The sequence below is a fragment of the Argiope bruennichi genome, chromosome 6 (assembly GCF_947563725.1).
Source record: "Argiope bruennichi chromosome 6, qqArgBrue1.1, whole genome shotgun sequence".
Classification (NCBI taxonomy): domain Eukaryota; kingdom Metazoa; phylum Arthropoda; class Arachnida; order Araneae; family Araneidae; genus Argiope; species Argiope bruennichi.
Window position 1 is genome coordinate 103,675,889 of NC_079156.1, and position 21,902 is coordinate 103,697,790.

A 21,902-nucleotide genomic window follows, 5' to 3' on the forward strand; every position below is an offset into this window, starting at 1 on the left:
TGTGTCTAGCTCAAACCTTTTGTTGAGATATTGTGTCCGCAGAAACATAGTTCCAAAAATGTGTCTTCCGCACTCGGGGAATTTCAGGTTCAAATTCATCAAAATCTTGTGCTCAAATTTTCTGACTGTTAAAATATTTTTTATGTGTATTTCGTATACGAGAAAGTAAAAAGAAGTCAACATTATATGTCTAGACAAGGGGGGGAGGGAGTGACGACATTATATGCCAAGGTAAAGGGAAGACGCACCATTATATGTGAATTTTTTAATCGTATTTCTTGATGATTTAGTATTAATGAAAACTGAATAAAAGTATGTTAATTTTAATTAATTTTTTTTTCGTAGCAAGAGCCAGGTGGAAACGGACAAGAAATTATGAACGGAATCCGCTATGTGAGACCAGGCAACGGATTCCTTCCCAATTTCCCTATCTTCAAGAAAATCGATGTGAACGGAGAGACAGAACATCCTCTCTACACTTTCCTCAAGGTATGTTTTCTATGCCATTGTTTTTTACAGTATGCAGTATGTTTCAAAATATGTTCAACACTGAAATAAAACAGCGGACCTCATTGTATTGATGTTCTCATCACCGAGTCGGTTGCTGTTGAAAGAGACAAACCTCTAATAACGTGTTGCTTTACAGTTATTCTGTTTGAGAGCAATTCATGTAGTTCTCAAATACATTGCTGTAGTGGAATGAAGATCATTATGATTCATGCAATGAAAACAAGAGGATCCATGTTTTCGGGAACATTTCTTTAATCACATTTCCCACAAAACAAACACAAAACGCGAAGATAAGACAAGACATTAACACTCGCACCTTAACAGAACAGCATGTCATCTCCTTATAATTACTATGAGACTAATATAATTACTATTATCCTTACTATGAGACGAGTACCTAATCAGGCATCGCCATCTATTATCCAAAAGAAAAGATAGAGTAATGCAACTGCTACATTGCAGAATAAATATTCTGTAAACTCTGAGGAAAAGAGATCATTAATTTAAACAAAATTTTCGGTGGCTCAAAACTAAACGCATTTCATTTCACATTCTCTAATTCTATAAATCGCGAGATATAAGATTAGGTAGAAAATAAAACTGTTTTAAGAGATCAGTGCCAGGAACATGGATTTGTCCAGGAAAGTATTCTGACAATATAATTACAATCTTTTTGAGAAAATTACATTACAGTTAGAAATCACCAAAATGGCAAATTTATAATTAATACAAAGTAATACAGCTATGTTTTTTCTTTTTCAATTTTTTTTTCTGAATTATTTCGCTTTCTTTTTTAGAAACTGGGCCCCACTTTCATGTTTATGCTGTATAATTTTCCATAATTATTCCTCAACTTCTTTCCAAATATTAGGAACACATTTCATTTGCCCCTGCGGTATCAGCAAATGCTCGCATCGCATTGCATCAACAAATGCTCACATCGCATACGAAATATCAATGTTTTCATGCATATTTCCATAAATATTTTATGATATAACATACATCTTAATGTATTAGATTATTGTTTCTAATGAATTAGATTATATTTACAATTTTTCACTGGGCATCGCTTTATATATGAACGACGAACCACACGACCAATGTGGTTTTAAATCTATTAATAATAATCACAAAGCGATTATTATAAACTGGTTTTTAATACAAAAAATGTGCAAAATTCGGAGAAATTCGATTATCATAATTGCTAGTTTTCCATCGGATAAGCAGGAAAAAATTATTTTAAAAATTCTTGCCTTGAGGACTTTTTCCTTCTTGAACGAATTGTGAATCAGCGTTGAAATCCGCTTTGACAGCGTATATCATCCAACATCATCCGTTTACATTTTATCTTTCATTTATGCAGACGATAAAAATCGTTTACATGTTTCTCAAATTTTTAAACACTTTTAGCTGGGGGAAAAGACGCTAGAAGCATAAAAATCCACCTTGTAAATGCAATAAAGAAAATGATCATTAATATTTTCAGTATTATTTTAAATGCTACAATTTTGTATCATTTATTGCATTTTGTTTGAACACATTTAAAAATAACTTCAAATCTATAGAATATCGTACTTTATTAGTCCTGCCCTTCTTTTCTAATATTAATTGAAATATTGTTAAACGATTGAAAATGTAGTATAAAAAGGAAACTCATATTTTGTTTCTATAATTTCATCATTGACGTGTTAAAATAGTATGGTTTTAACTATTCGTGTTTCTTTAGATTTTCTTTCTTTAGATTTTAGATTTTTTAAACACCAGAAAAAAATATTGGAAACATTTTCTTAAAGTTTACTTCGCATCTTTAAGAGCAAAATTAAAAAAAAATTTAAATCTCATTAAAAATACAACTGTTCAGTTATCATTGTTTAAATAAAATATTATAATTACTAAAATTTGTAAACTGTCGATTCCTTTAAAAAAATCAAACGAACTATAGTCGAGACATTTTTCATTGTTTGTTTTTCGTTTGAATTTTACAAAGCTGCTGATTAATATTTGTTCAATCTTAAGCAAAATGGCGAATTATCTATAAAACTAGTTTCTTCTATAAAATCTCTTGTAGACAAACTTATTCGGCAAGAATCGGATACATTCGTCTAATTCGTATTATACATATACTTTAGCAGAATTAAATCTAATTATACTAAAGTACATTATAAAGAAACATCTTAAAGAAAGCATTTAAGTTTAAATTTTTTTACAAAATCATTTTTAATTAATCCTTTTAGTCTGAAAATTATGTAGAAAAGCTTATTAGTTGGTAAATCAGTTTAAATCGATAAAATGTCGTGTTTTTAAAAAATATAATTTAGAGGTTATAGTCGTTTATTCTCGTATCAACATGGTTAACTTTTTAATAAATGTATGCTTTAATAAATATTCGAAAAATTATTTCGTGGAGATTGATTTTTGAAATTTTTTCCTTGATGGGAGTTTTTTAACTTCTGTAAATTCCTTTTATTATTTTTTATTCTGCTGGATATAAGTGAAGAACAAAGAATTGCATGCCAATTCCATTTCATTTTTATCGTTAGAAGAAATTCTAACTCGTGCATCAGAACACAGTTGGTTTTAAAAGCTAGTAAATGACGGTAAAATGTTTTCTATCTCTCATTTGGAATTCTTTTTTTTTTTTTTTTTTTTTTTTTGACTGTGACCTAAATACTATCCCTTTCATCTCGGTAGAACTAAAAAAAACTCAAACATTGTGATGAAAACACTCTTTGATATATCGTCAGCTATCTGTGACATCAAACTGGAATCTGCCGTTGCCATTATTTCTGTACCAATTAGTTGCTACAATTCTTTTTTTTTTTCTGCAATGTCGTTTTTATGAGGAAGTGAAAATCCGGACGGCAATATCGGTAACGGCTGTTTCAATTCATACAAATACAATGTGCTGTATTTTCCATCGCTAGTCTAAAAATTTTGCAATGATTTCTAGGAAATGTTGTAGGTTATTTCTTTAGATTTCATGAAATGAAAAATATTTTCAATAGTAGAAATAACAAAAAATTATGTTCTTTATACTTATTTTCTATCGGTGAACATACTAGTTTCGCGCAAAGTGATTTCCGAAGGCTAATGATTCAGTTCACTTACAGATCGCTATAAATAATATCGCAATTTCTGACTTGCTTCAAAAGTTTTTGTTTCATGTTCAGACGTATCATCTGGATAGTGATTTGAAATGCTACAATTAGAGGATTAATCTTTAAAGCCTTAAGAATAAGCTTAATATAGTTTTAAAAATAAAAGGATTTACAAGAATTTTTCCCTGAGTTATCGTAAACATTATTATGCTGTAATCTGAATTCTTTTAAAATGCATTTTAGAATACATTTTCGTTATTTTGAAACTGTAAATAGATCTTTATTGGTTTATGTTTCTTCTAATTTTAATAATTATTTGAGTTATTGTAAACTAAAGATTAAACATATCATAATGTGTCTGTGCAATTTTCATTAAGTGCAAAAAAAAAAAAAAATCTAAATTGTTAAACTTGTAGTTTACAAAAATCAAACAAAAAAATTAAATATATCCATTTAAAATAATAAAAGTAATTATTTTCAGAGAACTAATTAGATCCCAAATTTTGATTTTGTTCTTTCTTTATATAATATTTCAAATCGTGCATTTTTGCACATCAAATTGTTTTTTATGTTTCTCAATTAAACTGATTGTTTTCTTTTTCGTATTTAATCATAGTTTTTTCAGACATTAAAAATTCCGCTGCTTCTTCATAAGGATATCACAAATAATCTCCTCATTGAATAATTTAACCTTCTTAAAATAGGTTATTCATATTTATATTATTTAAAGTAACCTTTTGTACGCTTAAGTAAACCAAAAGAATTATGTGTTGACTTTCTAACCTTTCTAGAAAATCCTTTCCTATTCCAAACTGGTCAAATCTAGCACAAAGAACAAACTGAGTTCAAGGATTTTCTTTGTTCTTTTTATTGAATTTTCCTGAAGTGAACAACACTTTCAGCAATTAAGGAAGCTTTCTACTTGATGTTGCCATTTCCGCTGTTCATTTGTTTCTGTGATTTATTATCGACACAATTATCATCTCACAATAAAAAAAAAATCGTTTGGTTGTTTCAACTGTCTAAACTTTTGAAAATTTCTTTTATCGTTTTTGACTGGAATTTTGTATTGTTTCGTAAATCATTATTATAGGGTTAGATGGATAGAACAAGCTCGATTCTTTTTTTTCACATTTCGTCATTTTAAGATGCATATGCCTCCATTTTATAGAATAAAGTTTTCTATGCCTTTTTATTTTTATTTATTTTTTTGACGGGGGAAAAAAAGGAACTGTTTGATTAGCTCGATATCGTGGGTTTAAATTCTGTTTTACTTATCCTGCATTTCAGTCTTTGTAAATTTTACATTGGGTATTTTTTTCCCCCATTCTAAGCCAAATGATTTAAAGTTACCTAATTCACAGTGATTTCTATAATATAAGCGTTACAATATAAAAGTTAAAACTACATGGACAAAAGGTCTCTTACAACAAATTAAACCTTATTATTTGCTTATAAATTCAGTAGAAGCATTTTATGCTAAAAGGGGAAATATCAAATGAGTTTGCCAATTCAATTTCAAAATTTATTCCAAATTGCCAATTTCATTTCCAAATTCATCTGAAAGATGCACAATGAATTTGAAATTCATTGTGCATCTTTCGCATGAAAATGGACATGATAATTTATATGTTTGTTATGTGTATTGATTTTGTCATGTAATAGGGATATTTGTGAATCGACTGTATGGGGAAAAAAAGTTTTTAAATGTTCTGGCACTGTGAAGTACAATTTTCGTAGAATTCCATGTTTCGAATGCTTTTATTATTTTTTGTTTATTTAGATATAAATTATATACATATAATTGTCATTGATGAAACACCAAGTATTCAAATTATTTAAAGTAAGTATTCACGCATAAATTGTTAAATTATAGTTAAATTGAAATTTAAGCCTGTAATAATTTTTTACCTGTGTGGTTTGATATATAGTACAGGAAAATTTACATTTTATACTCTTTTATAACTATTTGTGTACACTTTTTCATTAAAGATCACACCATTATTTATCATTCTATTTGTTTTTGTTCTCAAATTAAATTTTTCAAAACTTTAATAGTGCTTAGCATTTTTTTTTTCAAAAACTTAGAGATGTAAAGATGGTATTAGGAAAATTTTATATCATTTAAAGAAAATTTAGTGATGCCAATTTTATCTTCATATACTTTTAATTTTTATAATAATAATAATACTTTTAAGTATAAATTAAAATACTTGAAGTATATTTTACATAAATACTTCCCATTGCTTTGGACGATGAGTTTAACTATATTAACTGATACGTTTTTTTATGTGCCCATTTTTGTTTTAAGTTTTTTTCGTTTCTATTAAGATTACGTTTTTAAATATAAAAAGTACTTTTTTTTTCTAATTTATACTATAGCTATAAACTCCTTATGTGGCAACAAGTATAACACAAGGCTGATAACCATAGGTCATAATTCAATTGATAGTGGAAGGAAGTTTCAAATGGAGAAAATACAGGCACAAATGCAAATCAAAAGAAAGGAAAATCCAGAAAATAAAAAAAAAACAAGCAGAAAAATACAAGTATATACACAAATACAAATTGAATTTTTTTTTTAAATACTTGCATGCAAAAAGAAACATTTAGTAATTTCAATAAACACTAAATCTAAAATGTTACAACTCTATAATGTTTTGAATTAGAGGTGGAATCTTCTTTAAAATTTCTAATGTCTTTCATTGCATCATGTTTTCCATGTCTACATGTTTCCATTAACTACTCTATCTCAACTAGAAAGTTCGTTCATAGAAAAAAAATTTTTAATCTCGCTTAAAATATGCATTTTATATTGGTTTGCTTTTATTCAGTTATTGAATGTAAAGGAAAGAAACATTAGAATTCATCAAATGACTTTTGTTGATACTGAAAACATTCACTTTTTATGACAAAGAAAAGAAAACACTTTTTTAAAATAAAAGAATTTATTGGAGGTTGCCATCTTCCATTGCAATAAAAAAATAATAAAAAAAACTCAGATGCTTTTCGACAAAATATTTCACATTCTAAGACTTCAAACACACGTGTAAAAATTGAGACAAAATTGGGCAAATACTTTTAAACAATAGATTGCAAATGTTGTACTCGGATGCAACGTTATTCTTTATCGTTGAAAAAAAAAATGACTCAATTTTATTCACAAAAATCAACACCTTTTATAATTTTTTCAAAATGCAATTAAATACTCAAATTAATATAGAGCTTTAAAAACAGAATTTGCCTTAGTCAACATTATGGGGGAAAAAATCACTTTTCCTTTTCGCAAGTGAATAATCGTGTTATAGCCAACGGAAATCGTTTGCGTGACGATATTATTATACTGTTAACGCAACGATAAGTGACTATCATTCCACATCTCGTTTTACGCTACAATGAATTCAAATTTTAATTGGCTGGCGCATTGGGCCTGCGTCCATGAGCATGAATTTATTTCGCTTGACTGTCAATTATATCTCAAAGAAATAAAAAAACAATTTTTAGGTTTTTTCTGCTATTAATATTTAAACTTTTTTCTGCTCATGTATATCTTATTCTAAAATAAGTTTTCGTTAAAATGAATGCAGAATAAGATCTTGAAACTTTCTTAATTAATTGACATATGCTTCATGATTGAATTTTTTTTGTTTTTTTGTTTATACTTGTTTGCTTATTATTTTTTATTTCTTAAATTATCTCTTCTTATCGGCATAATAGTTAAATATATTTTGTAAAAGGTTTTTAAAAAAAATCAGTGCCTGGTTTCCAACTAGATGACTAGACTGCTAGGTGTCTAGGCAGCTGCCTATAGCCCCAGGCAATTTGATTAAAAAGTACAAATACCCTAGTTGCCAAATGAATTTTGTAAATGCTTTTAAAGATCGATAAATTATGAAATATTAAAACTAGGTGATAACTTTAAAAATAAAATAAGCAAGAGTTAATCTAATTAGATACGATTTTTTGTTATCAGAATGTGTTATCGTTTTGATTCAACTATGTGTTCACAGAACTCTGCAAATATTTGAAATCATTTTTGGGTCAAATTATAACATCTGAGAATAATTTAATATTAGATTGAGTTTAAAATTAGGATCATTTGATACACGAACCGCATTCGATAGCCACTGTTAAGGAATGAACAGAATCATCATTAAATTAATGAAAGTATAATCATTAATGGCTCAATATATTATAAATTCATTTAATTGGTTATGCTATTCAGTAAAATAATTTTTTGTTTGAAAGAAAAGAAAACTTCAAATAGATTTACCATAAAAATTAAACGCTTTTATTTGCAAGATCGGAACCGTTTCACGTGACAAAAAGCGCGCATTATCATTAATAACAACAAAGAAAATCATCATTAATAACAACCTTCACTCACTTCCTAAGTCATGAGGATTAAGAACTGATATTTCGAAATCATGGATCTGTTATATAAGTTTGATTGAGAGCAGATAAACATCTTGGAGGAAGTGGTGGTGGTGGCTGCACTTGAATGGCGAAGGTCATGAAGTATTTATAAATTGAATAATTATAACTTTGCTGCCTTTTGTGTCTATTTCAGTTTGTTTTTTATTTTTTTCGTAAAATAAATTCGATCTCGACAATTTCACGATTTTACTTAAGCTTCACCTTTAGGGGCCTTACCGAATAAAAAAAACAAAACGAATTTGCAGTTGCGTCAGCCTTTTGATCCGTCAATGAATTCGATAAGTAGAACGCAATCAGTAATAGAGGTCTCCCCGAAACTTTCTCGTCTATTCTTTAATAAATGTATTTAAGTATTATTAATCGCATGCCTTTGGCGAACAATAGTTACCCAGGAGCCATTAGCATCCGATTTTTGGCGATTAATCGCTGGGATGTAGTTCCGGCAATAGGGGGGAAGGATAATTTGAAACTCAGTCCAGCATCATGGACGATTATATATAATATAATGTTGCTCACAAACGGACTGGTCGATTGTTTTAAATCAGTTTTAGTGTAAACCAAACACATTCACAAGGAAATTTTTAATAAATTGATTGAAAGATGGCTTATAGGTTTTCAGGCTCGCTCTGTGAGATGCTTAAACATAATTTACCCTTTGCGGTTGTATTAAATTTGGGCATAGGTGCTGTGCTGGTCGGAATTAATTTCCCTTGGGCTAGCAGTAATACATAGTATGCAAGATTATGAAGGAAAAACACAATTTAGTCATTCTCATTGTTTTGTAAATTTCAATATTGTAAACATAATAATGTTTTAATGTCTCCAATGTGAAGTCCTGGTTTTCGATGACAATTGTCGCCAAAATAATTCGTTTGGTGTCAATAATTCCACCCTTGATTTTTCATGGCGAGTCAGAGGCGGCTCTATTAATATTGGGTTTCATTATCACGAAGTAGTAGAAGCACCATATTGGTTCGTGAATAAGTTCTGTAGCCGTTTCTGTTCTTTCATGGAAAGTGTAAACTGATATATCCTAAATGGAGATTAAGATATGACGAATACAATATAAGTTTAGTATGTCTCTTTGCTGCGGTGGCTGAGGGCAGACATATGACCGGAACGGTAAAAATGTTTTGGTGACTGAGAGTAATCATACGACCTCAAAGGGTTAATATTCTGATATTTCGGTGAATTTTTTTAATAAAATTTAATGTTTTAGATTGTGGTCATCAGTGGCTTTCACGGCTTTTATATAATAATTTTAAGTGAATAAATATTATGTTTCCTTTAAATAATATTCTCTGGCCAAATAACAGCAATATGTAGAGAGCCTATATCGTCTCTTTATGTAGTAAAATACACAAAAAAATTTGACTGGCAGTGTTGGACAGTAGTTCAAAGATCCATCTACTTTGCCAGTCAACTGTCACCCTCATGATGCCACGGAAGTAACCAGATACCGGTCCCCGATGACTTTTCATAGCCACAAATATGTTAAGCTTTTTCCGTATTTTATTCATCCTACTCTCAGGCAGGTATTCAAAAATTGTTTTGTTCGAACTTGGGGAGATTTTTTTAAATTACAGTAATTTTTCTTTGTACTTCTTATACGAGAAAATAAAAATGCGCGAAATTATTATTTTAGTCTGTAAAAAAGAAAATCTTCATATTTCTTAATGCAGGAGCTATATTAATATATATGCAAAAACATCACGTAACTATCAAAACAGATAAAATACTGTAAAAGAAATCGCGTTTTCCCCCAAGGATATGAAAAATATTGCGCGACTGTTTTACACTCTTGGAAATGTTTTTAAGAAGAGTGGAAACTAGACTGCTTGCATTTATTTCACAATCATCCATAGCAAATGAAATAGAATTCTAATGAAACCGAAGGACAGAGAAACAAAACAAAGGTCTTTTAGTGTTATTTGTTTCGCAAGTCACTTTTCAAATAAGCTGAATCTACAATTGTAGATCAGTTAATGCTCAGTTAATCCGTTTAAATGCTATGTACTCTAATCGGACATCGATTTATCATTTATATTTCTATGTCCAAGAAGAATGAAAAATAAATTTTTAATTGTATATTTTCTTCCATCGCTTTTGTTTATGCAATAACAACAAGTGGTCATGCCATATAATCGTGAAGGTACTGTGACTTTTAATCTTTCATTGCACAAATGGTATTTGCAATTTTTTATTAGTTGAAATCATTGCAGATCAATAATGTACTTCATTCTTTTAAATATCGGTTCCACCACTGACATTTGTTGATGAATATCCCAACACCATTTTGCTCAATTTGTAACAGTCCTATGTCTATTTTACACATACTTGTAGAATGTCCACGGTTTTATTTGCAGCGTCTTGCGTCCCTCGGGGGGGCACCCCGAAATGCGGACGAGATGCTTCGAGTATGGTGGTTGGATCTCGCCACCCTGGAGGGTACACTAATAGGTGTTGGATCTGGCTCCTCCCATCGATGACGGAACGTACTTCCTTCGGGGAGGGTTGTACCGTGGCCGGTGACGGCCCTTAGGACTCAACCACAGTTCCCGCCAATTGCTGTTGCGGCGGTCCGGTCATTCAGTTTTATGGTTTAAATCCGTGTGCCTTAGGGCGGGTCGGAGAGTTAGATGGTTGACTTTGCAGCGTCTTGCATATTTTCAAAAATCTCACCCTGATTTGGGCGAGTTGCTTTCTAAAACTCGGCGTGTTAACTTTTTTAGTTTTCTAAAAAATATTTGTTTTTATAAACATTATCCGCCCATTTTAGTACAGTACCATATCTTGCATCATTGTTGCGCTTTTTCATGACTCGCATTTTTACACTTTTAGACATTTAGATTTTATAGACATTCTATGTTTTGATTTTATTATAAATTAATATCAGTATTTTAATTTCATGAATGTGGCGCAACTTAGCCGAAGATGGCTTTTGTGCCATAAAGAAAGCAAACTCGACTCTTTTAAATATCGGGGGGGGGGGGAGTCTAGGATTTGCCATGAATTTTACAGAATTTTTAATTTTTCATATACGAAGTATAGAAAAAGTATTGCAATCATCAATATATATATATTTTAAAAAATCAAACTCGAGATTTCGACGCATCTCCACGTTTTTGAAAATCACATTTTTGACATGCCTGTCTGTCTGTAAAAATAATAATTACGCTTTCAGAAGATGGATAAAATTCGGTATATGTTTAGACTAAATTTGTAGATTTTTATCAAATTTTAAACGAAATCCAGTCGATGGAAGTTTATCCATCCAGATGTTCGACTACAAGTGAACTTAATAACTACAAAACATAAAAAGCTAGATACATAAAAAAATTTGGTACATATGTAGATTTAGCATCTAAAACATAATTTTTTTCCAAATTATGAACAAAAATTGTCAAATTTTCTGTCTCTGAAATTTTTCAGAGTTGACTCTCTGTTGATATGTACTTTCGCATGCATGTAAACTCAATAACTCGTCGGCGTAACGTTTAAATCAATGAAATTCGCTATGCTTTCTTTTGACTATGACTAGCTCCGCGTCAAATTTTAATTTCGATTAATCGGAAAAGAGGCGTAAAAAATAATATTCGCTCGATAGATTTATTAAATATGCTAGATTCATGCCAAAAATCTATGTACCAAATTTCATTGATTTACGTACCGGCGTGCATGCGAAAGTGTAGATCAGCAGTTGGTTATTCTTGGTGGGATTTGTTTCAAAATTGAACACAAAACTATACTGTAGATACTAAAGATGAGCACCAAATTTTGCTAATCAAGTTCCTTTTGTTTTGAAGTTATCGTGTTTATTTGTATTCTGACAGACAGAGAGTCATTTTGTGAATAGAATTCGTTCAAAATTCGATGGGAAATCTACAAATTTGGTTTCAAGATCGAATTTCATAATTAGAGAATTTTTTAAATTTGCTGCAGCCCCCCTTATATAATCCCCAGGGGAAGAATGCCCGACTATACACTCAGACACTGTGTACCTATTTCAGTCTCCTTTCACAGCATGCATGAGTAGCTATATTGGGACTAGTCTTTCGCACTTGGTAACCACACGAGTGACTACATGATTAAAATGAAAAACAATCATAAAAAGTGCTGAAATAATATTCTATTCTTCTAGAATTTAAGATCTAAAATCAGAGTAGCATTCTTTGATACCTCCAAAAAATATTCAACGCTACAAAAAGAAAATATCTAACTTCCCTTTGGCAATCATTTGGTTCATCGTACGTGACACTTACGAGAAAAAAAATGAATAGAACATTTATATTCGTCAAACGTTTATACTCAAACGAAGACGAAAGTGTTTGGATAATAATAAAAACTGCCCTAGACCTTCAATTTGCTGACGCAAACTTCTTGGTCCATAGCTGTAACAATAAATCTCTCAATTTACGTAACAAAATGAAGAGTCGTCTAGAAACTTGGAGTATTGAACAATGGATTGCCCTTTCAGTTTAGGTTTCAGTTAAGTGTGTGCAATCAAATTTTTCTGAATTACTTTAGAGGAAAAGCGCTTTAAAAGTATTGGATATCAATTTTTGTATTTTTATTTACAATCTCAAAAAAATAACAAATAAATGTGTATCAGCAAGTTTTTTGGTAGCTGATACATTTTATCGCACTTCAATATCGTATCTCAATCATAGCTGTCGAAAGTCAGTTAGACGATATTTGCATTTAAGTGGCAACGGGCTATTTTTCTCGATGCTACTAATGTCTGATAGCAAATAGTCTGATGTAGATTAGAAACGAAACAAATCTGAAAATTACATCTTCCAAAAGGGATAACTTAATCAAAATTTATCGAAATGGTATTTTATCTTCGAATAAAATTTGGTATTTCACAGTGAATTCTTTTAAAAATAAAAGTTTTCTGCAGCTTTGTTGAGGACAGAATAAAATATTTTGATTACAAGATAAAATGTGTGTTTTGACTCTTGATTTTCTAAAAAATATAACCAGAAAGTAACATCATAAAAGTCATCGGACACTTCATAAAAAATAAGTTTCAAATTAATAAATGTAAAAAAATAATATCTGATAATTTTAATAGGTAGGCGAATATTCTTTAGCATCCAAAAAAGTTTTAATCGTCTGCTCATTGAGTGCGCTACTTATTCTGCAATTTCTGTATTCATGTTCTTGAATTCTGGAATGTCACCGTTAATAGTTCTCTTTTCATTTTAATTTAGCATTTTCAGATTCTAAAATCGTGTATTTAATTGGGTTTAAATCCGATTATTAAAGTGTTGCTTTTAGAAATTTTGGATAGTTTAAACAGACACGTATAGGAATGTATTCATCTAAATGGTTAAAATCGTCATTCAGATTTAAAAAAAATTTTGATATAAAATTTTGGACTTATAATTTAAAATTATTTTTATAATGTATCGTTCGTTGTCTTTAGCACATTGATTGCCATGAGGGTCACCGGTGACCAGCAAAGCCAAAATTACTAAAAAACACATAATTCGAATAAAATTCCAGCGTTTTTAAATTTTTCAATAGTGTTGCTAAAATGGTGCGAACAAATTAATGTAATATTGAACATACAAATAAAGCAAAGGACTGTATTTCAGCGACATGAGGGTCATCGGTGACCTTAGTAACATAAATACATCACTAATGATCACACAAATTAACTCATCGATTGCAACTAATATTTCACCAAAATATTGAATACGTAATGAGAAATTCATGTTGGTAATACGGGCAAGCGATGTGAAATTAGTGTGGCATTCAACGCGCTAATAAATACAGAATTACATACGCCTGATGCCGATATGTGCCCATCAGCAGAGAGCCTTCATCGACATACTAAATTGTTTCACGTATGTTCTTAGAATTAAGTTCCTCGTTTCCCCCCCCCCTTTTTCTGTTCTATTATTATACGCCAATCGCAACCCAAACAGTTAAATTTGTTCTTTCTACAAACAGGGCATCATTTCAAGATACAAGTTTGTTATTGATTTCAAGGAGGAAAATCTGGTCTTTCTGCTTACTCCAGTCACAATGTTCCTTCTAGCTGAATATCCATGTACACCAGCTCAGTTGTTTTTGTACAATTTCCACTGAAGCTGAAGTAGAAAATTTTTCTCTGTATTCTGCTGAAATTTTTGCTACACTGTAACACGAATTCTTTGCAAAAAGGATTTTTATCACAAATAAAATGCTTATCAGCAGTTGAAAAGGATAAATATAACAAAATTTCAGATTGATTTACCACTTTTATGGTGCAAAGTAATTAGAACATCGAATTACTTTTTCGAACATCATTTGTCTTTCTCGAATATATATCAATAATTTTAATATACTTTTTGCGAAATATATAAAGTTACCATATGTAAAAATAAAAATAGCGAATGATCATAATTTTTCTTAAAGATTGTTGATATTCGACCATTGTTGTGACTTATTTTACCTTTGTCTGTTTTAAATTTGCGTCTTAGAAACAAAATTTCATATTTAAATTTAAAAAAAGATAAATGTTAATTCAGAATTAATGGAAATGATGTGAAAAATTATCATTCGCGGTTGTTTTTTTTTATTTCAGTATTAATTACAAGCGTTTCGGTCAATTTTCTATAGTGTCCAATAACTTTTGGGTGCCATTGTGTATCGTTAATATAAAATTTCGCTGAAGAATAAAAGTGATTTACTTTCTGGTTCTTCTTGTTTCTTCGTATTTTTACAATCTTTTAATCTTGAATTGCTCTAATGTTTAATTCGGTAAAGCAATTCTGAATGAATAAAATGTTATTCGATAATTAAATTTTGTAACTCTTAATAAAATATTTGAGAGCGGAAATTAAATTCATACCGCAATTACCCGATTTTCTTATATTTATTACTGAAATACTCTTTTCAACGCGGAATGCTATACTATGCTCATTGTTCGTTGTTTAACAAAATGAAAGAATCTTACAATTCTAAAATCGGCAATTGCCTTTTTTTTCATTTCAAAATATCGAAACACTAATTTATTCTGAGTAATTTATATTCGTTATTAAAACATATATATAATTTTACTACTAATTCTTGTTTTTTGAAAGATTATCGTTTGCAGATTGAAATAGATTCTAAACAGAAATTAAAAACAATTTATTTTTAAATATCGTCTAGGAAATATATAAATGAAAGTCGAAAGAGTAATTGTCATTTGCAATACGCGATGTAACAAAGGAATTTATTATTATTTTAAAGAAACTCGTGATGCGATAGCATATGGTAATCTGCATACTTTACAAACGGGATAAACGACTTCTCTTCATTTTTAAAATGTTTTATTATTAAACCTGTTTCGGGTCTACTTTTGTCTCTATTCAAACTTGAGTGAAAGTCTTTTTTTTTTTTTTTGTCATAATTTTGCTGCAGTTTGTTTTTAACTTTGAATTTAAAAACATAGGCTTAGAAGCTCAATCGCGGACTTGAGATAAAGAATGACTGTTGCTTATACATTCTACTTTGAAGAATCAAGATTCTTCTCGAAATTTTTGAGGGTCGCTGTTTAAATCACAATTTAAGAACAAAATTTTTAATTAAAAAAAATAAGAATGATGCATACTTTTTTTTTTCTGCACAATTGATTAAAATTTTAATCTATTGCTTTTTATTTATTATGTGATTAAAAATAGATTCTAAGCATTTTTGTCTATCAAAAATGTTATTGAAAAACTTGTTCGCGGAAAAAAATTTATTTTTAAAATGTTAGTATATGTATCATGTAGAGTAATCAAGGATCTATTTTAAAAATAGTTTAAATAAAGCTGAAATGTAATCAGTTAACAAGCTGAAATGTTAACAGTTTTAAAACAGACCACAGTATTTTAATAAAACTATGTAATCTGGTGTAGTAATTAGAAAATATCATTTGTTCATTGTTTCATTTTTGCATCTTAAAAGAATCTTTCTCTGCATCAAGCTTTAAGTATTATTTCCGAATGTTATTAAAAAAGAATGTGCGAAATAGGCATTAAGGAAAATCATTACCTTCTTTGTTATCATATCAGAAGAATAGAAGATTTGGAAGTAAGTATCTCAACCTTGTGCCATTTCTCTCGAAAACCGGAAGTGAATAGTTAATGAAATTAATTTAGTTTGTTTTCATTTTCTCTTGAATTTTCTTTCCTTGACATACTCACCTTGAATCTAAGAATCTGTTCAAAACAAGAATACCTTTCAAGCCTTATCTAATGATTTCTATTTCAATGCATTCTTTAAATCTTTTCTATTTTTGATAAAGGTTTTGCATGATTGGATTTTTTATCGGATTTCGTTTATTATACTCCATCTAGGTTATTATATCTTATCTATAGAAGATAAGTAAAAATTTAAATTATTGATATCGCTGATATGGTTTAAGAGTTGTGTTAACTTTTTGTAACTTTGATTTTCTTAGTATCTAAGAATATAACGCATTTAAAATTTAATGAAGTTATTGAACCTTAAAACATATAAAATGAGAAAATGACTCTAACGATATATTACTATCGTAGTTTAAATTATATGATGTATGTTATACAATTTGTAATTATATGTTGAATTTGATTCAGCATTTTGCATAGTGCATCATTTTCGTTTTCTTGTTAAGCAGCAATAGGAAATATAAAATGGTAAAAAGTCTCAAATTATTTCTTATCTGATGGAAACAAATCACTTATATTATCAGCTCCCTAGACAATAAAATGACTCTTTACAATCACATTTCTATACAATCACATCTTTTTGCTTTTCTGAGTGCAAAACTTAACCAGAGAGAGTGATCTCAACAAAACTTTATCGCATATATATATTTTTTAATAAGGTTGTAAATCCCAGAGAATGCCTTCCATGGCATTGGCGTACTATAGTCATAAAATATTAACTTCTAGCGTGAATTTAACATTTTTACTGAATTTGCTGTATCATCCTTGGCGAGGTTTTTGGCGATTAATCTCTGCCATGTGGTTTATAGTATCCGAAAATCAAATTTGTATCTTAGACGAATTTTTTCCAGGCGATTGAATCAAAAATGTAACACAAACCTACACTAGTAGTCGCAAAATGTCATAGCAAATTCGATATATTTAAGTCATTTCATTTTATAATTATCGCGTTTACGTGTTTCTGAAAATACTGAACCAAAGACGGTCAACCATTACTCGGATTTGGCTCACACTTCGGTACATGTCTATGCTATAGACGTTAAATCTGTGTACTGTTGTTTGTCTACCGAGCTCTCTTCGATTTGTAATTATTTTGTTACTTATATCCGAACAGCTGGATAGACTTCCTTGGAATGGATTTTGCCCAAAATGTGATAGGAATCTATCTATAAATTTGGTGGGAAAATAACTATATATCAAATTTCATCCTTCTTGCTCAAAGCGTTTTAGTTATCTTTGTCACAGACAGACGGACATTTTCCAAAAATACGATTTTTGAACTTAGGGAGATCTAAAGCGTGGAGATTCGTCAAAATTTCGAGTTCAAATTTTTTTGACGATTAAAATGCTTTCTCTATACCATGTAAACGAGAAAGTAAAAATGATTTATATATTATTAAAATTCTAAATATTGAAAATGTTTCCTTCACATGTAACTATTGTATATGTTATATTGAAACTCTTCTTCTCATCTGTACATATCTCTGTTCATAGTTTTTATTGTTTTTGCATTGAATGCATTTTCTTATTCAACTGTGCAAATGTTCTAAATTGTAAAATGATTAAATTTTAAGAAAAACATTTTACTATTTGCCAAATTTCAAATCTTCTAAATCACTTCTTTACTTATACATTTTTTCTTTATTTATTACGTACGTTCATTTCAATGTAGCAATACATCAATCATACTAAACACCTCTGTTCTGCTTCGTTGCGTAAAATACATTTTATTGCTTTCCGCAACACAGTGATTTTCTTCATTGATTGCGTAAAAGAACCACCATTCATCATCAATTTCAACACACGAAACAATTATGGGGCCAACTCCTAATGCTAGATTAATGCTCAGGAAGTCCTAAAACGTGATCACGTGATGTGTAATCACTCTTTGACAGGTTTGAGACAGCAGATGGCGTGGTAAAGGTGCCTCGAACCATTACCATCGAATTTTTGTATTCCAGCAGCGTATGTAATTGCTTTTGATTCCTTAATTAAAAATAGTGACGAAAAGTGAACCGGCTTGGCATGCGAAAAGATGTTTCCATATATTTATCTTATTTCATAATGGTGTATGGGTAAAAATCAAGTTGTCAACCAGATCGGATTATTATTTTTTTTTTCTCTCCCAACACGTAGACATGGAGGTGTGCAGAATCGTTTTTAAGTTAAATCGTTTTTAAGTTTCATCAATCATTAAAATGATTGATGAAAAATCAATTTAGGTTGGATTTAGAAGATGGGTGCCTTTATGCAATAAAAAAAAACTATTTGCGATTGTTTCAGAACAACCTTTGAGTGAAAACTTTGTTGTTACGGATTTGGGTAGAATTTACAAACTCTGGATCTTTTACAAACATAGCTAGCTACAACTAAAAAACCGTGGCAAAACAAGTTTAATTTTCACTTAAAGAGATTAATTTTTGCTGAAGATGGAAAAATAATTGAAAAAAATACTTTGAACTTCATTAAAACAGTCGTTAGAAAGTATTTTCATTATAATTTATATCTTGAAATATTCTTAAAAATTAGTTAAAAGTAAAATAAATAAATATCAGAGTTAAAATATCATTAAAAATATAATTTTCTGAATGTTAAAATGATGTATTAAACAAGTTTGTATAACTGTATTTCCCAAAATTGTCGCGGAAGAATGTCGAATTTGAGATCTATTGATATTTTAAGAAAATCTCCCCAAAGTCAATATTGTTTTTTTTTTAAATATGTATGTACGAAGTTCCTTTTGGAAGTCCAAAAACCTATCCTTTTTTTTTTATCCAGCAAAAAAAAAAAAAAAAAAAAAAAAACCTTTATTTCACTTCTTTTTTTTTTTACTTGAAATATTTAGTTTCAATTCATATCATTGTTTGAAAAAAACATTGATTTAGTGATCCGATTTTTATATCTTTACCATTCTTATAGTGTGTGTGCGCGTGTGTGATTAACGAATTCTTACAGCTTTGAATTGTATATTTTTTTTAAAGAATTCTAATAAATAAATAAATGTTCTATTGAGAAGAAAGTCATTCTGTATGGATTATTAACCCTTCTTTGAATGATGATGGAAATTTCCATCATAACATTTAATGAACAAAAAATTGTACTCAAAACAGTTGTAAATTGGTTGTTGCTGGCAACTTTTTTCACGACTATTGCGTAATAAGGAACGTAGCTGTCAATCAAATGTCACAATCATTATAGTGGGTTTGAATTTGTCATTCCGTTGTTTATTGGGGTTGGAAGAAACGTGCGATTTCTCGAATATTTTTTTATAACTAAACTGAGATTTTTCTGCTGATAAAAGCGATAATGAGTGGAAAAATTTAGAAGAAAGGGACATTGAAGATTTTGTATTGAACATAACATGTAAATTTACATACTGATGGATCTTCCATCTGACTGTTTTTTTTTAATTATTTTATATTATATATTTATACTAGGATTTTTTAAACATTTTCCCTTTAATCTAGAGGAACCTGATTTATTTCGCAAAAAAAAAAAAAAAAAAAAAGGGGGAAAGCATGCAAAGAACTGTTGCAATTAAATGAAAATGAAAATTATTTAACAAATTCGTTCAAAACATAACTATAATGATTCTCAAGACATATGTTAAGTCTCCCTATTAAAAATATACTACCTACCTCAATACCTACATTACTGCCTCCTTTGGCATAAAAATTCCGTTACTAAAACTTGAATCGTTGACAGTCAAAATCTATGGTACGACCGGAGTTTAACCTCCTGCTTGGCGCTATTTTCAAAAATCGCCAACAACGGTCTTGCGAAATGTTCAAAAGCAAGAGAGCAGATGTCCAATCATAATGCATAATAAAGATCGCCAACTTTGGCGAGTTGTCGCAACTTGGCGAAGAAGGAGGTTAAACTCCGGTTCACCCAAATCTATTCCTAAGAGAACCATATTATATTTAAAAATTTGCCCTTTTCCCATAGTATATATAAAAATATCTTTCTAATTCTTCTTATCTTACTGGGTTTTTTTTTTTTTTTCTTTCAGGAATATTGTCCGCCAACTCGTGATGAGTTCGCCGACCAAACGAAGTTATTCTACACTCCGATGAAGAATCGCGACATCCGTTGGAATTTCGAGAAAATTTTGGTGGACCGTACGGGAATGCCTGTGATGAGGTATGACCCCTCTGTGAAACCGGAAGACATTGCGAAAGACATCGACTACTTAGTATCGCAAAGTTAACAGAGTCAAGAACCAAACGTCCGTTACTTAAACAATAATTGTGGAAATGATTTTCACTTATATTCTTCAATGTTTTATAATGTTTATTGATTTTAATTTCCAAGCTCGGGCTCTTGATGCAATTATATACATGGCTTTTACTTCAAAAGTTTTAATTTTTGAAATCTGTTGTTTTCAAACAATAAAATGCCTGATGATATCTGCGCAATTATATTTTAGATGCCTTTAATTATATTTGTGATCTTCTGTATATCGACATTCAAATATAAGATAAGATTTAAAGATTTTTTAATTCTTAAAATGTCGGCTTGCAATCGAATTTTACAGACACTTTCAGAAAAGAGAGAATTCATTTTTAAAAAAACAAGTTAGATTAGAGAACTTGGTACTGCACAGTCGCCAAGTGCCAAGTAGTTGCCAAATTGGCGACTCTTCTGGCACTCATTATGAAGACCATCATCATATAAGCTGAAATGTAATACCAAATTTGGTGAATCATCGCTTGAAAAAATTCAAGTTTGATGTTGATTTGACGACTCTAGTACCGTGTTCTAAATTGATCCAAGAAGTCATGCCTGTAATTCCAACAAGAGCCTGAATATTAATTATTATTTAATTCAGTTATTTCTAAGTCATATTTTTATGTATAAGCTTAATATATTTTTTTTTATGTAAAGAATTTTCTGGCTTGTAATATAAACCAGAATATCTGTATTTTATTCTAATGTACGTGACAAAATTTTTATTCTTTCCTTTCTAAAACTGTTTCCACCTGTAATATAAAACTATGGGACACACTTATCTTTTAATTCTTGTAAACTTGGTGTTGCAAGTCTTGAAATTTTGCATGTATTTCCTATGTATATCATTTGTTGCATCTACGTTGACTTAATTTAGACATCCGATCCTAATTCATGAAGAGCATGCCTTAAACCTTCGGTGGCTTGCTTGGAGGAGTTTGAAAGCTCATGGATTGGTCTTCTAGTGCATTCAGCCAAGCATGAGCTGGAAAACATAGGATGCAGGATATTAAATTATTTTAATGCAGATCAAACTGTAATGTTTACGTAAGATTTACATGACAAAATGTTGTGTCAAAAATAAACTTGTTTTACCAATTGAAGGAAGCTTTTTTTTTTCTATTATATGTCATTTCTTTTGCCACATGTAAAATACAGGGTGTTTATAAAGTCCCAGACCCATTTTGATGTTTAATAACTCATAAAATAATGAATATATAAACAAACTTATGGCATTTATTGATGGAATAACTCATATATTTTCCTTTTCAGGTTTGAATATTTTTACTTTTGTAAATATCGTCCGCGCGTGTGGTTAATTTCAGATAATTTCATTTTCCCGTCTAAATATCTGTACTTTTCTAAATATTGTCTGCTTATTAATTGCATTTTTCTCTCTTTTGTTTTTGGCAACTATTGCAATGTTATGTTTACTTTTGATGTGTTTGTTCTATGTAGT

At 29.9% G+C, this 21,902-nt stretch overlaps 1 protein-coding gene across 1 annotated transcript in view; it reads left to right on the plus strand.

Moving 5' to 3' along the window:
* The window catches only part of LOC129972110 (glutathione peroxidase-like), a 33,092-nt gene extending 11,546 nt beyond the window's left edge, over positions 1-21,546 (plus strand). The window contains exons 2-3 of the mRNA XM_056086100.1: positions 346-489; positions 20,226-21,546. Coding sequence (XP_055942075.1) covers positions 346-489; positions 20,226-20,423 — 342 coding nt within the window. The 3' untranslated portion in view covers positions 20,424-21,546. The remainder of the gene's footprint in view (positions 1-345; positions 490-20,225) is intronic.
* Positions 21,547-21,902: the final 356 nt, after the last annotated feature.